This window comes from Vipera berus (genome assembly GCF_964194415.1).
Source record: "Vipera berus genome assembly, chromosome: Z".
Lineage (NCBI taxonomy): Eukaryota > Metazoa > Chordata > Lepidosauria > Squamata > Viperidae > Vipera > Vipera berus.
The window spans coordinates 481,350-499,197 of NC_138205.1; the positions used below are offsets into that span (position 1 = coordinate 481,350).

General features: G+C 62.1%; 1 protein-coding gene across 3 annotated transcripts; it reads left to right on the plus strand.

Annotated features, from left to right (window-relative positions):
* Positions 1-1,555: 1,555 nt before the first annotated feature.
* On the plus strand, positions 1,556-14,961 carry LOC308678161 (TSC22 domain family protein 4-like). Of its 3 annotated transcripts, none has more exons than XM_081345101.1 (5): positions 1,556-3,076; positions 3,884-4,047; positions 9,626-9,677; positions 14,493-14,594; positions 14,723-14,961. In XM_081345101.1, exons 1-5 carry the CDS (start codon positions 2,303-2,305, stop codon positions 14,879-14,881), a joined length of 1,251 nt encoding a protein of 416 aa, XP_081201227.1. In that variant the 5' UTR covers positions 1,556-2,302; the 3' UTR covers positions 14,882-14,961. The 3 variants fall into 3 exon arrangements, with proteins under 3 accessions (XP_081201227.1, XP_081201229.1, XP_081201228.1); XM_081345103.1 differs by lacking the exons at positions 14,493-14,594; positions 14,723-14,961 and adding exons at positions 7,938-8,249; positions 11,346-12,085; XM_081345102.1 differs by lacking the exons at positions 14,493-14,594; positions 14,723-14,961 and adding an exon at positions 11,346-12,085.
* Positions 14,962-17,848: the final 2,887 nt, after the last annotated feature.

Sequence of the window (17,848 nt, forward strand, 5' to 3'; positions counted from 1 at the left end):
CAGGAGCGCGGCGCGGCGAGGCCCTTCCCGCCGTCCCCGAGGGGCCCGCCGCCCGGCCCGAGCGGGCATCCCGGCCGGAGGGGCGCCGCGGGAGGCGCCGGCGGAGCAGCCGCGGCCGGAGGCGAGCGGCGCGGCCCTGCCCTCGCGGCCCGCAGCCCTGGCTCCCCTGCCCGAGGGAGGCGCGGCCTGGCCCCGCGACGGCCTCTCCCCCTCCCTTCCCTTCGGGGGGGCGGGCTGCGGGACCAGGCGGGCGGCCGCTCCGTGCCGGCGCGCCTTCCCCAAGCTGGCGCCCGCCCGCCCGGCTCCTGCCCTCCCGGGAGCGGCGCCCGGGTCAAGCGGGACCGCGGCCGCCGCCGTCCTTGCCGTGCCTTGGACCGGAGAGGAGCCGGCGGGGCGCGCACGGAGGGTCCGCTCGCTCCACGGCGCCTCGGGGTCACCTCGGGGACGCCGGGCTGCTGCGCTGCCGCTGGGATGCCGGGGCCGCGATGCCGCCTCCGCCGCTGCCCTCGGAGACGCTGCCCGGCCCGGCCGGGGAGAACGGCCGCGTGGCGGCGGCTTCCCGGCAGCTCTGAGCGAGGCCCGGCTCTGCACGCGGGAGCCCGGGCGGTCCTGGCTCGCCCGCCGCACTCGCGGGACCCGGAGCCCGCGAAGAGCGCCTCTCGCCCCGCCGGTCCGGCTGGCCGGGTCTGGCGGCGGCCGGAAGGAATCTCGCCCGCCCGACGAGCCGCTTCAGCCACCGGCCGCGCGCGGCGGGGGTCCCGACTCCCACCTGCCGGCCGAAGGTGGCCCACCGGCCCCTGGGCTAGCCGCGCCGCCTGCCCGAGGGGAGCGGACCGGCGCGGCGCTCGCCCACCAGGGGGCGGCAGCGCCCCATCGCAGCCTTCACGTGACGCCGGGCAGCGTTCCCGGGGCGCCCTCGCCGAGCCCCCCGCTTGCACGTGCTGGGCCTCGGCTTGGGGGGGGCGGAGGGAGGCGGGGATCCGGGGCTTCGTGGGCCAGCCAAAGGGGCGGAGGGATTGGAAGCCGGACCCTCCGGGTCACCCCAGTCCACCCGTCCCGGGCCCAGGCTGGAGACCCCCGCTGGTGGGTCCCCTGTGAGGGGAGGGCGACTCCTCGGTCCCCCAAACGGGGATCGGCGGCGGGGGCGGGTGGGAGAAGCGGAAAGGCTCTCCGCGGGCGTGGGGGGGGCGCAGCTTTTCTCCTCCGGGGCTCGCTCGGGTGGACGGCGCCCCTTCCGCAGCCTCCGTCCGGGATGGGGGGCAGCGGGGTGGCGCCTTCCCAGCGATGCTCGGGCGGGTGGGGGTTCCCGCCCCCGACAGTCACCGGCTTCTGGCGAGGCCGGAGTCTGCTTCTCGCTCCGCGGGCGCCGAGGGGGGGCTTCCCACGCGGGCGGCCCCCGGGCAGCGGCCGCGGGGCAGGGAAAGGGTTAAGGCGGGGGGGGCCGCTGCCCTGCGGGGGGGGCGGAGGAGGCGAGCGCGCCTGGGCCGGGCCCAGCTGGGGGGGCGTCAACCAGTCAGCTGGTTGGGAGGGGGCCGGACTTCCTGGTGCTGGGACTTGTCAACAGCCAGCCGAGGCGGGCGCGGAGAGAAGCGGCGCTGGGGAAGGAAGGGAGACGAGCCGAGGCCAGCCAGCCGAGCGGAGCCCCGGCCGCCACTCTGCCCGCGGAAGGCTCGGCCCTTGGCGGGGGGCGCGCGGGCGACGGGCCCTCCTCTCTCCGGGGGAGCCCTGTCCGGTGGGTGGTCGCAGCCCCGGAGCGGCGGGGATGCCCTCCGGCCCAGCCCCGCGATGCCCCGAAGCGAAGCGGAGCCCCGCGGCTCCCTGAGCTGCCCTCCGGGCCGGGATCGAGGCGAGGCGAGGCGGGAGCCGGCGGACCGCTCAGCCGCTTCTCTTCGGAGTGGAGGAGCCGCCGCCGCCGCCGCCGCCGCCGGAGAAAGTTGCAGCTGGGAGTGAAACAATGCGGGACGCCTGCCAGGCCGATGCCCCCTAAGCTGCCTTTGCTCCTGGCCAGGGCGCACCAACCTCTCGCTGCTGCCAGACGACCCGCCGGAGCCACCGAGTGCCAGCGCCCGGCCGGCCCAGCCGCAGCGATCACGGGCCGATGACCCCGGCGCCTTTGGGGGGTGCCGTCCTGCCCTCGGAGCGGCCTGAGGTGCAAACTCTGGACCGGTGCTTCTTCTGCCTGGTGTCTGGTGCGGCGATGGCCCGGGGGCGGCCGGTTCAGCAGCAGCTCTGCTAGCGCCCCCCCCCCCCCCCCCGCCTCTGTTCCCTGGAGAGTTGCTGAGAGCCCAGCCTGCCGGGGACCATGAGCGTGGGGAAGAAGAAGAGCGGCTTCCAGATCACCAGCGTCACCTCTGATTATGGGAAGGAGGGTCCGCCTGGAGGGGATGCCAAGGGCCCCTCTGCCAAGCTGGCGGGGGGCCTGCCGGACGAGCCCAGCCCTGTGGAGAATGGCAGTCACCACCCCAATGGTGGCACGGGGCCAAAAAACGGGCCCCTGGCTCCAGGTTCCCCAGGATTGGCCCCCTCGCTCCCCGGCCCCACCGGCGGCGTGTCCAGTTCCCGCTTCCGTGTGGTCAAGCTGGACCACGGCTTGGGAGAGCCGTACAAACGTGGGCGCTGGACTTGCCGAGACTTCTACGAACAGGAGATGGACCACCACACGGTGGGGCGGCTGGCAGACTCTGCCCGGCAGCCTCAGTCCCTGGACTCCCGGCTGGAGGTGGCCGGCCTGCTGGCCAAGCCCTCCTCGCCCTTCGGCCCCCAGATGCCACGCCAGGGGGGGCCTGGCCTGCAGTCCCTGCTGGTGCTCCCGGGGCCCGCGCCCTCGGCCCACCAGGCCCGCTCCCTGGGGGGCGGCCTGCCTGTCCTCCGCCCCGGCAGGACCCCCTCCGGCACCGCGTCTATACACAGCCCCCGGGTTGCGGCAGAGACGCGGCCCCTGGCTCCGGAGGAAAGTGCCCACGAGCCCGGAGACCCTCCCCAGCCGAGCACCATCCCCTTGGTGAGAGTGGAGGGGCACCTGCTGCCAAAAAGCGTCACCCAGCTGATCCCGAGGGAGACGGAGGAGCGGCAGAAGGTGAGGACGGGAGCCCCGTGACCTGTGGAGGGGGGTCCTGGGCACCCTCTGCTTCCCTCCCCCCAACCGAGGCCAGGCACCAGGAGAGGCCAGAGCAGAGGGAGCTCGGCTGGGAGAAAGTGCCACTCGGGGGGCGTCCTCTGGGCTCACCCGCCCTGCAGCTTGGACTCCCTTGTTCTCAGAGGGTTGCCCAGCTCCGCCCGTCCTCCTGGGGGCAACTCTCCCTCCCTCTTGCCCACGGGGGGGGGGGGACGGGCAGATGCTGGATCCCTCTGGTGCCTTCAGGACGGAAGTGCTGGATCTGCCCCCGGGTCCTTTAAGGAACTTGGCAAGCCGTGGCTGAGCACCCACCAGCCCCTCTGCCAAGGGGAAAGAGGGCTGGGGAACGAGCAGAGTTTGGGGGTGCCCTGCCCGAGGCCTCTCCAGTAGGAAGTCTTCAGCTGCGCCCGGGGAAGAGGGGGAAAGAGGCCTGGTGCAGGGGATCCGTTCAGGTGCCCTTGACCTGGAAGCACTGTCGGTCTGAGGCCGCAGCAAAGGGTTGGTGTCCTAGCAGGGTCACGCTCAGTGAAAAGGCCTTTGGATGGCCAGAGGGCAGGGGGAGCGTGCCCTGCCCTGCCCAGCCTTTTCCTCTCTTTCCGGGCTATGCAAACAGTCAACCCCCCCTTAGGGAAGCCCCTTTGACCTGGCTTTCCCCTTCCGTGCGGGGCCCAAGAGGGCCAGAGTGGAAAGCCCCCACCTGACCTCCCCAATTCCCCTTCCTCCTTGCTCTGGGGGGGGGGGTGCTGAGCTTTTCCACCCTCCTGACAGATTTTGCCCAGAGAGACCCGCTCGCGCCCATCGTCCCCGTCTCCCCTGCTCTTCCGTGATGCAAGCCCCCACCGGAGGACCTCCGACCCCTTTGGCGTGGCCCGCTTCAACCTGGCCCGGTCGATGTTTGGCATGGGGGCCGGCCACGACAGCGATGACGACAGGTAGGGGCCGGGGAGGGGGGGCTGTGCCAAGCCTTGTAGGGGGGGGCTTGTAACCCTGGTGTGAGTTTGGGCGTGGCAGGGCCCCCCTCACCTGCTCCCTGCTGGGCGCATGGAGAGCCCGAGTGGGTGAGGCCGGAGGGGGGCGGGGGCGCAGGTGACACATCGGAGGGAAGCTGACTTGCGGCCGGTTGCAAGGGGATTTCTTAATGCCGAGACGCCTGGGCTCTCTGCACGTGCCTCCGGCTGCCCTCAGCACGGGCTCCTGCCAAAGTCTGAGCGCAGTTCCCTGTTCAGGCTTGGGCAAGGCGGGGGATTGAGGAAGAGGGGTGTTGTCAGAAGGAAGGAGCGGATGTGTGTGCGTGCGGTTGCGAGTGCTGCGGGGGTGGTGCAGCCCAAACCCCCTCGGAAGTGGCTCAGGGTGCTGCAACAGCCAGTGGTCAGAAGGATCGGGGTGTGTGTGTGTGTGTGTGTGTGTGTGTGTCCCCCACGGGGCAGCATTTTCTGTACCAGGACAATTTCCACGAAATCGGACCGTCTTTCTTCGGAGGGGTGTTTCTCCACCTCCTCTGCTCCTGTGACGCACTCTGTGGCTTCTTCCTGCGCAAACAGTCGTTGTGTTGGGGCCCGGGGAGTTTTGGGGCAGGCGGGGGGAAATGGGAGCTGTGGGGCGGGGAGGGAAGCAGCGTGTAGAATTTCAGGATCCGGCCCCCCTCGGCCGCCTCCCAGGTAGTTGAGGCCAGCTTCCCTCCCAACCCAGCTGCTGCTATTTCCATCCTGGCACAGAGGGGATCCAGCCAGCTCCGGGGGAGGGGGCGGGGGGGGCAGAGGAGAGTCTATTTCCAGCCTGACCCACGGCAGCCTTCTGCCAGCCCAGCCCCAGCAGCCTCTCAGCCTGGCTCTCCCGGAGCTGCGCCTGGTTCTGGAGGTGCCAGCAGCCAAGTAACCCCCCAACACAGGCAGATCTCTCCCCCCCCCCGTCTTTTCCTTGCCCAGCTTCCTCGCCCTCCGGCCCCTGCTCACTGCTCTTTGCTCAATCAATCAGAATGGAGCTGGAAGGGACCTTGGAGGTCTTCTAGTCCAGCCCCCTTGCTTAAACAGGAGACCCTAGCGAGACCATTCTGGGCAAATGACTGTCTTACCCCTTCTTAAACCCCCCCCCCAGTGATGGAGCGCTCACGGCTTCTGGTGGCCAGCGGTTCCACTGGTTAATTGTTCTCCTGCTTGGGAAGTTTCTCCTTGATTCCAGGTGACCTTCAGGTGCCTGGACGTTTCAGAACCCACAGCGGGCATTTTAGCTGCTGGGGAGGGACAGCAGCCCCTCCGTGGAGAGTGCCCCCCACATCCATTCATGCTGCCTCAACTGCTTCAGCCCCTCCAGCTGACCACCAGCCCAAGAGGGACCCCCAAGTCTCCCCCACATTTGTGCCCGTTCCCCCCCCTCTGGTTTTCCGGGGGTCTCAATCCCATCCCCCCCATGCCAGAGTCCACTCCCTCCCCTTTCAGCCCAACCCCCCAAGGTTGGGCAGAGGTCCTGGCTGGCGCCAAGGGCACCCCAAGGGCCGAGCGGAGGTTGCCTTCCGATTCCTGCCTCCCGCCGAGTCGCCCTAGGAGAGCCCCCTGCCCTGCTTGCCTCCCCCCTCCCCAAAAGCTTGATGGGGGCCATTATCAAGATTGCCCCCCCCAGCCGGTTCAGTCTAGCACCCACTACATTCCTCCTGGGGGTGACTCTACTATTCTTAGCCACATTAAGTGTCGGCCGGGGGGGGGGCAGGAGGGAAGAAAAGGGGGGGGTAAAACTTCAGACGGAAACACGGGGGCCGGGTGGGACATTTTGCCCCAGGAGGCGGGGTGAAAGAACCCTCTGCGCAGATTAAATCCTTCCAAGGGCTGGCAGAGCCGGTTAGGGCTTAGAGGCGGGCATCTCAGCAAGGGGGGGGGGTGTCAGTTGACGGAAGCGCCTTTCCTGCCAACTCTGCTCTCTGCCCCACAGCACAGGGGGGTGGGGGGAAGGCTCCCTTCGGAACCAGCAAATCTTGTCTTTATGCTTAGCCTGTCCTGCCCCACTGTCGCCCACCCCTCCCCAGAAAGCATGTCCTGAGTGATGCCAACACCCCCGCCCAGCCAGCCCTGCAGGGTGGGGGTTAGGAGAAAAGATGGAGGTCGTAGAGAGGGCTACCCTGCTCTGGGTTCTCCTCTCGGCTCTATGCTGTGAATCGCTTGGAGGTTTTACACTCTGCACGTGCTCAAGGGGAGTCAAGGCTCAGCATGGCGAGTGGCAAAGAGGGGGCACTGTGAGGGAGGGGCCCCGGGGGGCTTGTCCAATGTGCCATTGTGAAGAATTCTTCCAGGGGTCAGAAAAGGCCTCCTTGAGTGTGGGGATCCCTGGCCCGGGGGGGGCCCTCCTGCCCCACTGACTTCACCAGGTTGCTGTTCCCCGGAGACCCCCAGCTGTGTCTTGAAGGTTGTCAGCTTGCAGCCTGGCTGGCTGGGGGATTCTGGGAGTTGAAGTCCGCCCATCTGCAAGCCGGCAACCTCGACAAACGCCAACTGACCCACCGCTGAGCCGCAAAACAAACCGACTTGTGGCTGAAGCAAATTTAGGCAACTGTTGTGCAGTTGCCGGTACAGGGAGTCCTTGACTTACGACCATAATTGAGCCCAAAATTCCCGTTGCTAAGCAAGGCAGTTGTTAAGTGAGTTTGGCCCAGTTTACGATCTTTCCTGCCACTGCTGTTGATAAGTGAGCCACATGGTCGTTAAACGAATCCGGCTTCCCCTCGTTGACTTTACTTGTCGGAAGGTCGCCAAAAGGGATGGCGTGACCCCCCCCTGGGACCCTGCAGCCATCATAAATATGAATTGGCTGCCCAGTGTCCAAATTTTGATCCTGTGACCGGCAGAGATGCCGTAACGGTCGTGTGAAAAATGGTCACAAGTCACTTTTTTCAGCGCCGTCGTAACTTGGAATGGTCACTAAATGTGCTGTCGTAAGTCTGGGACTGCCTGTAGGGTGGTCGCAAAACCCCCTCTGCCCCCACCACCACCAAGCAGCTCAGAGGGCAGAATGAGAGTTCCCATGGAAGGGGGGTTGCTTTGATTCTGCCTCCTAGATTCCCCCCCCCCGGGGCCCACGAAGCTTCAGGGTCTGCCAAGGGCACCATTGCCTGGGCCGGGGGGGCGGAGGCAGGCCGGGCCCTCATTCGAGGGGGCCGGGGCTGCTGGGTTGTGCAAGGCGCTTGGACTCCTTTCCCTGTTTCCATAACAATGTCCCACCCCCGGCGTCCCCCCCCTCCCTGGACGGGACTGGCGTAAACAGAGGTGGCAAATTCATAAAGGTTCCTTTGTGCAGCCCCCACCCCCTGCACGCCTTCTCGGGCACATCTGAGCCAAGAACGAAAGGGGGGGCGGAGAGCGGAGGGTCCCCCCACCACTTCCGTCCTGAGCGCGGGGGACGGAAGAGAGTGACGGGCGCACGGCTGCTCTGGCACGCCTGGCAGGCTGGGCAGCTGAGGCCCCAGTTGCTGGCTGGCTGGCTGGCTCTGCTTTCTGCCGAGGTGGGGAACGGGGCGCGCTCCCCCCGGCCCCCCCAGCCAATGAGAGTGAATGAGAGGGGGCCGAGAGCCCGGCACAGAGATGGCTATTTATGCGGAGCCAGCAGCTGGCTGGCCACGCAAGGGTCCGTCGCCTGCCCCGTCCTGCGGGAGCCACGCGCACCGCCAGCCTTTTCCCAGCCTGGGCGGCTGGCTGTGGCCAGCCTTTTGCCTGCCGATGGGCTGGGAGGGATCGAGGCTCAGAAGGGCCGGCGGGTGACCGAAGGACACGACGACGACGGGAGACGGGAAAAGGGATCCCTAGCAGCTGCTTTTGGGGGTGCCACCCTTGGGCCCCAGCGGAAAGCCGGGCGCGGAAGGACAGGTGGGGGAGATGTCTCTGGACCGCCGACGGGCCTCGGTCAGATCCCTGGTGAACGCTTACGAGTCTCGGTGGGAGCACCCCGGCTGTGGCTGCTGCCTGCTCCCCGATCCGGGGGCCTCCCCTCGCCCCAGGCACAGGGGCTGCACCTCTCCGGCTTCATCCCGGGATGCCTCCCCCGCCCGGGGCAGGAAGCCGAAGGAGACCCCGCCAAACCCCCAGAAGCTGAACGGATGCCAAAAGAAGGAGGCGGACCAGAGGCTGCTCTCCCTCCTGCTGGTCCTCCACAGGTAGTGGGGGGGGCAGTCTGGGCAGGGGGAGGCCTCTGGGCTGCTGGTGGGCAGGAGGGAGAGGGGTCAAGAGAGGGGTCAGCCCCCCCCCCCGAAGGTTGTTCTGGAGGGAAGGAGCCTTGTGCAAAACGGACTGGCTGTGTTCTCCGCTCATTTAGCTGGTCCGTTGTGTGGAATGTCGTGTGGACTCAGAAGACAGGCAAGCAGGGCGTGTGAATGCAGCTCTCGCTTTGGTTAATTCTCTCAGCAACCTCTGCAGCTCCGGGGTGAAGACCGTGGGGGTCCCTGGTGGTCTCTGAGCTGGGTGGTTTCCTTGCAGACATTTCATGGCCCAACTAGGTAATATCAGTGCTAGAAGGGAGGAGGAGGAGGAGGAGGAGGAGGAGGAGGAGGAGGAAGGACTGTGGGGGTCCCTGGTGGTCTCTGAGCTGGGTGGTTTCCTTGCAGACATTTCATGGCCCAACTAAGGAACATCATCGGTGCTAGAAGGGAGGGGGGCTTATACAGAGGAGGAAGAGGAGGATCGCAGGGTCCCTGGTGCTCTCTGAACATGGTTAGGGTTTCACCCCCAAACTGATGATGCTGCCTAGTTGGGTAATGAAATGTCTGCAAGAAAACCAACCAAGCTCAGAGAACTTCAAGGACCCCCACACACACCTTAATGGGTCTTTTCTGCTTCTCTCCCGGGGTGGGGGAGAGACACGGGGGTCTCATTCTTAAAACAACTGAGAAAGCCAAAGTGCTTTGGGTTTGTGGGTTTCCCCGGCTGATGTATCTCTGGACCCCACTTGGAGGGCCGCTGGCTTGACCCATCTGAGCTCTGCAAGCTTAGCAAGGCTCACCTGGACTCCGGAGGGGGAGGGAGGAGCCAGGCCAGGCCTCCCTGCGAGACCATTTGAGCTGCTCGTGCACAGACCGCACACCTGGGTGGGCTCGGAGCCTTTTATCCCACCCGGTGGGGCGGGCATACATTGCTGGGGCCAGAATGGCCCGGGAGGGGGCAGTGCCAGCCCCCTGGCCACACCCCGTCCCCATGCCACTGGCACCGGGGGGCTGCTGAATCTGCCGGGTCCCTACGGCAGTGGGGCACCTGCTTCACTGGGGCTTCCAGCCCTTCTGGCTGGAATCCTGCTCTGGGATCGTGGTCCTCTTTGAGCAGGGGGCTGGACTAGAAGACCTCCAAGGTCCCTTCCAACTCTGTTTTTCTCTTTTTGCCTAGTTGGCAGGCCTTGGGAGGGGTCAGCGGGGCTGGCTCTGGGGAGCAGAAGCCCTGTGGGGCGGCAGCAGGACTGCACGGGGGCTGCTGGCCTTACAAGTCGGGGCAGGCTCCCCTTTGGTGGGGCAATCCGATTCACGGGGGCTTCTCTCTCCCACAGCGGAACCAACAGCAGCATGATCGCCATTGACAACAAGATTGAACAAGCCATGGTAAGTCCAGAGAGACGGGGCAGGGATGGCGGCGGCCCTGGTGGATGGGCACGGGCGGACCGTGGGGTCCGTGATCAAGAGCCAGCTTCTGCCCAGGGGGTGCCAGTCCCCAACCCTTGCCAGCTGCCAGACCCACCTCTCGGATGACGTTTCTGGATGTGTCCCTGGAGATCCTCTGCCATCCAGGGCACAGTTGTCCCAAAGGCAGCTGGACGTCCTCGGTTTTCCTTTGAAAAGAAAATGTTTATTTTCTTTGAAAACGTTTCGCTGTCAAGCTTCCTAAATTGCTGGATGAGAAGCGGAATGTTTACAAATACTTCGCTGCTGTGTTTTGTTTAAAGAAAAGAAAGATGGGTCTCTTCGTTTTATAAACCCAGGGACTCTAGCTGCCTTCTAAAAAGCACCTTTGGGGTTTCTGGATGTGCTTGCCCTGGTTTTATATGCCCGGGCAAGCCTCAGACACAGCCACCCATTCCCTCCTGTCAATTGGCAGCCGGCAGGCCTCTCATACAGGCTTGGAGACGCCAAGAAGTTGCCGGGATCTGCCAGAGGCCAAAGTTGCTTCCAGTGGCAACTTGCCGTCTTCGTAGTTGTCCTCAGGAGAGAGAGAGGCTGTGGCAGCCGGCTAGCGTGAACCCTGGGCCTGCTAGGAAGAGTTTGTAGATGGGCGTCAGGGACTCTGCAGTGACACTTTGGCTAACAGTTCAGCCTTGGTGGGAGTTGCACCCTTTTGGCCCCTCCTTAGTAAAACCACAGTGCCAAGGACCCCTTTTGCTGTGGAATCAGGAGCACGTGAAGGGTTAATAGCACTTTACAAGGCCTCGGTGAGGCCACACTTGGAACACGGCATCCAGTTTTGGTCACCACGATGTAAAAAAGATGTTGAGACTCTAGAAAGAGGGCAGAGAAGAGCAACAAAGATGATTGGGGGACTGGAGGCTAAAACATATAAGGAACGGCTGCTGGAATTGGGTATGTGTAGTTTAACGAAGAGAAGGGTGAGGGGTGACATGATAGCCTTCCAATATTTTTGAGGGGCTGCCCCAAAGAAGAGGGAGTCAGGCTATTCTCCAAAGCGCTTGAAGACAGGAAGCAATGGATGGAAACTAATGAAGGAGAGAAGCAACCTAGAACTAAGGAGAAACTTCCTGACAGTTAGAACAATTAACCTGCCTCCAGAAGTGGTGAATCCTCCAACACTGGAGGCTTTTAAGAAAAAAACTGGACACCCATTTGTCTGAAATGGCCTAGAGTCAGGGTAGCAACCTTGGCTCTTTTATGACTCGTGGACTTCAACTCCCAGAATTCCTGAGCCAGCCATGCTGAGGGGAAAGGGAGAGGTTTCCAAGCTGAGCCATGCTGGCTCAGGAATTCTGGGAGTTGAAGTCCACAAGTCACGAGGGGGCCACAGTTCCCCCGTGCTGGCTCAGGAATTCTGGGAGTTGAAGTCCACGAGTCATAAAAGAGCCAAGCCTGCCTACCCCTGGCCTAGGGTTTCCGGCCTGAGGAGTGGGTTAGACTAGAAGACCTTTGAGGCCCCTTCCAATTCTGTTATTCCGGATCTGTGAGAGGCTGAGTCACAGAGCCGGCCTGCCGGTGCAGTGGTGGGGGAGGGCCGGCGTCCTGGGCCGCGGAGGGACCTCACAGCTCCTGCCTCTGCTTCCTCAGGACCTGGTCAAGAGCCACTTGATGTTCGCCGTGCGGGAAGAGGTGGAGATCTTGCGGGAGCAGATCAAAGAACTCTCTGAGCGCAACGCTGCGCTGGAGCAGGAGAACAGTCTCCTGCGCTCCCTGGCCAACGCGGAGCAGATCGGCCACTTTCAGGCTCAGCTCCACAAAAACAAGCCGTCGTCCAGCGGCTCCGCGTGACCCTGGACGGACGGACGGATGGATGGACGGAGGGCCAGAGAGCAGCTGCTGCTGACGCTGTTGCCTGAGGGGAGGCTGCTGAGTCCCACCGATGTGAACCTGCCTATTTGGGGGTGGGGGTGGGGTTTGTGCACGTGTGTGCGTGTGCATTTGTGAAACCAGCCTTTAGGGTGGGGGTGGGGAACTGGGCTACTAACCCAGCATGTGCCTTCTGGGGGTGCAATTTCACCCCCCCCTGCTCCAAAGGAGCAGGATATGTTTCATAGCAGGGAAGAGAGGTCCAGAGGCGGTGGGTTGGTGAGAAACTCTCCCCCCCTTGGACTGGGGGACCCCTCCTCCCTGGCAGGGCTTTTCCTCCCCTGACCTGGGGGCAGAATGCTGCATTTGGCCCCCTCCTTGAGACTGAAGTGGGAGGGGGCTTTTTGAAGGTACGACAGACGTGGTTTGAAATTGGGGTGAAGAACTAGCTGGCAATACTTTTATATCAAGGGCACTTTTGCAGTATTTCAGGTTATTAAAGTACCTAGCTGTTCAAGTCGCTCGCTGTGTTGTGGGCTGATCTGTGGGGCTTCCAATAAAGAAGCGGTGGTCCCGTTGAGGAGGGGGCTTTGCCGGCATCTGCCTCGGACTGCAGAGCAAAATGTCTGTGGCGATGCTCTGTCCTCCGGGGTCATCTTTGTCCCCAAAGGGGCTTTTGCCAAAAGGCAACTGGACTTCCTTATTCTTTTTTCCTTTTCTTTGAAAACTTTTTGCTTCTTGTGACCTTCTTGGATGATAAATGTTTTCGGAAGCCCAAGTCAGTCCAGCTGCCTTTTGGAAAAAGCCCCTTTGGGGAAGATGCAGCCCCCCCCCCAAGTCCACCTTGCCCCCCTCATGGATGATCAAAGAGCCGCCGCAGAGGAGACATTGCGCTTTCTTGGTGTCCCCCCCCTGCCCTAGTGAATTGCTCCCAAGCACAAGCCGTTCCGTCCCCTTGTTTTGACCCCCAGGGCAGTGGCTGAATCCCAGGCATTGTCCCTCTGCCGAAGCACGTGGCTGCAGGCCGAGCAAGAGGCTGGGCCAAGCAGCTGGAGGAGCGCGGCACGTGGACGCCTGCCCGCAACCAGCAGGGCAGGGTGACAAGAGCATTGTTGTCTGCTGTGCCCGCCTCCCTCTCCCTCCCTCCCTCCCGGGACCGCCGTGTTCCCGAGGGCAGAGAGAAACAAGGCCACTGTCTCTGCCAGCGGAAAGGGCCGGCTGGGGTGTTTGGGCTCAGGCCAGGATGGGGCAAGCCTCCGTCCCACCAAGCGAAAGCTGGCATGCAACCTCACACCGAGACCCCCGACCCAGCCTTCCTTTGCCAGGGTGGCTCTCCCAGTCTGCAGAGCCCAGCACGAGCGAAGGTGGTGGGCCTTGCCAGACTGTGAGGGCGAGCCACGGAAGCTTCCGGCGGCCACTTGCTACAGGCTGACCAGCCAGAGACACCAGAGGGAGGCTTCCCTGTGTGGCTGATCCACAGATGAGGAGGTCAGCCCCGGGCCACAGACCCCTCTGGTGGACGGTGCCGATTCCAGCCTGCAAATGGGTGTTCACGGACAGGAAGGAGGCTGTAGCTGTGGTTCCCCTGTGGCACCCCCCCCCCCACCCCAATCCTCATCCCCTTCCCCTGCGTGCTTCAGCGTGACAATGGCCCTCTTGGTCCACAGAAGCCTCAGAGTATGGTATCCCTGGCAACTGGTTCCCTAGCAACCAGTATGCAGCACATCCCCTGGGAAGACCATGCCACTGTGCCGGCTCTCCCTGCTCTTCATGGCATGGCTGTCTGCCAGCCAGGCCCAGCTGAACCGGCAAAGAGTGGGTGAACTAGAGCCGGCTCCGAGGGGCATGCAGGAGTCTGCCTGGTCCTTCGGTGGGGGCACACAGGGGGGCGGCGGCCCCACAGAGGAACCCTTTGTGCTGCTGCCCTGGGCTCTGCTCCTGGCCCTGTCGGGGTCCTTCGTGATTTACCTCCTGTTTGCCAAAGAGCAAGGGGTGAGCAGCTCGTCTCCCCTCCCTCACGCCACCAGGAAGCCCCAGCCCACCCCCGTCTGCTGTTCTGCACACCTGCCTCCCCGCTGTGGACCTGCATCCCTCTGGGATCCACACGACCTCTGGGCTAAGATAGATTATCCAGTGCTTTTGTTTGGGTTTTACACGGAGGCTTCCGGTTTTAGTAGAAGCATCCCATTAAAGGCAGGATGGACCGGTCCTCTGTTCTAAGGGAGGGCTTCGTCATGGGGCCTCTGTCCCCCTCCCCAATTTATGGGGTACCACAAGGAGTCCAGATGGCAGCTCCTCTGTGGCCAATCTTGAGATCAGACCGGCTGGGAAGCGTGGAGACAAGCCCAGCCAGCTTCCAGCGCATCAGATGCCTTTTGTGAGCACCACCACACTTCCCACCATTTCCCCAGAGGACCCTCCGGATCAGGACCCCCTCCCCGCCCCACAGCCCCTCTCTGCCCCCTTCCTAGCCTTAACAATGCATGCGGAACCCACTCCCGGCCCTCCAGGGTCAGGGTTGTCCCAAAGGTGTGGGCTTGCTCGTTTGCTTGGAAAAGGCTTTGCTTCTCATCCAAGAAGACCTGAAGAACCTTCTGGAATGAAAAGAAGAAACCCCCCCCCCAAGGAACTCCAGTTGCCTCAGTCCTGGGACTGAGCGGGTGGGGACCAGCCAAGCACATCCGGCGGGAAGCAGCCTACGGAGGAGGGTGGGAAACAGTGGGAGGGGGTCAGCGGGGCTGGCGTGAACCCAGGGGGGGCCAAACCATCACCTGCAGGGGTCTCTGCAGCATCTTCTGTGCTGAGAAAAAGGAATCCCGCCACCCTCTACCCCTGGCTGAGGAATTCTGGGAGTTGAAGTCCACACGTCGTCAAAGGGCCACGTTTGGAGACCCCTGCTCTACCCAAAACTCATCTCACCCGTTTCAGGAGGGTGCCTTGGCAGTGAGAGACCGGGTTTGGCCCCTGGCACAAATTTCATCGTGGCTGAAAGACAGGAGTCTCCCGTCCCTCTTCGGAGACACCCCAGAGGTACGCCCTTCGCTTTATTAAGCGCCCACCCCCCACATCCGGCGCCGAGCCCCTGACTTCCCCCAAAGGGAAGCACTTTATCCCGGGGGCAGCTGGCTGTGGGACCACGGCTGCCATTCCCCCTGCAGGTGGAGGATGCCGGTGGGGACCCCGACGCCCAGCTGGAGGAGAAGCTGCTGCGCGACCTCTCCGGAGTGCTTCACCTCATCCGTTTGCGGCTGTGGAAAATTGTGATAGAGAGGCGGAAACAGCAGCAGCAGCAGCAGCAGCAGCATGAAAGCCACTGAGGGGCAGGAGGGAAGCTGCCCCGTAGCTTGAGAAAGAGGCGCCTCTGCTCCGGATAAAGGTTATGCCGATAGGGAATAAAGAGGAGTTGAAGAAAAGGGACCTCTCTGTGCATTTGTGTGTCTGTGTACAAAAAGCAGGGACTAGCCTCCACCTGCTGCTCCCCTCCCGATGCCAGAGATCCGCTCCGCGCCCACAGGGCCTCCCGGGGGTGCCAAGAGCCGAACCCAGGGCCGCCCTGATTACAGCTTGCTGAAAGCTGCCTCTGTCTGCGGTCTGCCTTCATTTACTCTGCAGTAGCCGCTCCTCCTCCTCCTCCTGGGATTTCAAGACTCCGGAGATCGCCCTCTGTGCCCTTCGTCAGTGCTCTGGGGGCTTTCGGAGGGAGCCCTGCCTGTGCCCCCTTCCCTTCCAAAGATGGGCGCACTGGGAAGAGTAAAGGCTGGCTTTAGGCTGCAGGGCCCCAACTGAACCCAGCACTGGGGGTGGGGTGGGGGAGAGTGCAATCAAAGCAATCGCTTGCCAAACCAAACTGTATATAAACCAGGGCTCTTCAAACTTGGCCCTTTGATGACTGGAATGCGAGATGGCCTCACGAGACCGATGGTTCGTTAAGGTGCTTCCAAGTAAAAAGGCAGCACGCAGGGATGCGATCAGATGAAGCTTTATTTAACGATAGAGTAAAGAGAAAGAGTTCCCTGGCATGGAGGCATCCGTGCCTGGATTGAGCTCATGGATCACTCCCACAAGAGAGCAACAAAGAGAGAGCAAGCAAGCAGAGCGAGAGAGCGAGAGCAGCCCCCCCCCCCGAGCAGAGGTTTTTATGGGGGTCCTCAGCCCCTCCCTTACCAATTAACTCTCTCCAATGGGGCTGCAGGGGCCGGGGACCCCTGACCCACCAGTGGGAGCAAAGAGGCATCTTTGCTCCCATCTGATGACCTTTTTGGGGACAAAAACATCTAACATGGAATTCTGGGAGTTGAAGTCCACCAGTCATCCAAGGGCCAAGTTTGAAGAGCCCTGATATAAACAATCCAACTTGTCATTTCTTATCTGGCCTTTCAGGCAGCCTGAAAGAAAGCGAGAGAGGGAGGTGAATCTGTGCCCCCCCCGATTCTTTTTTTGGGGGGGAGGCGGGCTTTGTTTGGGGGAAGCCCAGTCCGACCGGAAAGGAAGCTCTGATCCAAATGGGTTCAGATGTACGTCGATTTGAAGCTTGCACTTTCCTGTTACTGCACGCAGCTGGTAAAACGATTTGTCCGATTTCACCCTTTTAATTTCGGCAGCGACAGCGAGAGCGTTTTAAGACCTGGGCTGTCTGTAGGGAGTCCTCAACTTGCAGCCACAATTCAGCCCATTTCCGTCGCTGAGCAAGACAGTGGTTAAGTGACTTTTTTCCCCGTCGTGAGCTTTCTTGCCTTGGTTCTTAAGTGGATCACAGCAGTTGTTAAATTAACAACCCAGTTAAGTGAACCCGGCTTCCCCATTGATTTCGTTTGTCAGAAGGCCGCAAAAGGGGATCACGACCTCCGGATGCTGCGACTGTCATAAATACGTGCAAGTCGCCAAATGTGTGAAGTTTGATTATGTGAGCAGTGGGGGAGGGGCAGCGGCGCTGCAATGGTGGTAGGTGTGAAAAACGATCACTGGTGCTGCAGTAACCTCAGTCCCTAAACCAAGGGTAGGCAACCTTGCCTCTTTTATGACTCGTGGATTTCAACTCCTAGAATTCCTGAGTCAGCCATGCTGAGGAGAAAGGGAGAGGTTTCCAAGCTGAGCTCAGGAATTCTGGGAGTTGAAGTCCAGAAGTCATCAAGGGAGCCATAGTTCCCTCACGCTGGCTCAGGAATTCTGGGAGTTGAAGTTCACAAGTCATCAAGGGAGCCATAGTTCCCTCACGCTGGCTCAGGAATTCTAGGAGTTGAAGTCCACAAGTCATCAAGGGAGCCATAGTTCCCTCACGCTGGCTCAGGAATTCTGGGAGTTGAAGTCCAGAAGTCATCAAGGGAGCCATAGTTCCCTCACGCTGGCTCAGGAATTCTGGGAGTTGAAGTTCACAATATCATCAAGGGAGCCATAGTTCCCTCACGCTGGCTCAGGAATTCTGGGAGTTGAAGTTCACAATATCATCAAGGGAGCCATAGTTCCCTCACGCTGGCTCAGGAATTCTGGGAGTTGAAGTCCACGAGTCCTAAAAGAGCCAAGGTTGCCTACCCCTGCCCTAAACGAATGGGTCTGTAAGGACTGCCTGCATGTTCCCTTCACAGAAACGTCAGAGCCAGGGAAGTTGCGAAGGTGTGGCTGTGTTATCTCCGTCTCCTGGCAGGCTCCCTCATGCAGAGGGAACGCCAAGTCTTTCCCAAGTGCTGCCCGGCTGGCCCCTTTGCCCTGGCAAAGCGCCACCTTCCTGCTTCGAAGGCCCGGGACCTCAGGAAGAAACCAGGGTGACGAGATGGGTCAGGCGGAGGCCTCTCCACCGCTGTCTGCTCCTCTGGGCCCACCACCCAATAAGGGCCCCGCTTGGCTGCCCCCCTGCGCACAGCCCTCTGCCTGCAGGAAGGGCTGCCCGGAGCTGGGCAAGATCAGGGCCTGAGCTGATGGCTACAGACATCTTTGAGAAGGACGTTAATTAGTCCTGGATTTAATTAAACGTGGCATTATGGAAGGAAGTAATTATATGGTAGGCAATCCAAACAGGACAGGAAGATCCAGTTGTCTGGATCCCGTCTACCTCCTCTCCATCTGGATCACCGTTGGCTTTGCAACCATATGCAGAGCGCTGGGAAGGGGAGTCAGCGGCGTGAGGCCAGTTGGCAAGATCAAGAAAACGGAAGGGCAGCCACATCCGTTTACTTCGGGGGTCTTCAAACTTGGCCATTTTAAGACTTGTGGACTTCAACTGGCTGGCTGAGGAATTCTGGGAGTTGAAGTCCATGAGTCACAAAAGGGCCAAGTTTGAAGGCCCCCTA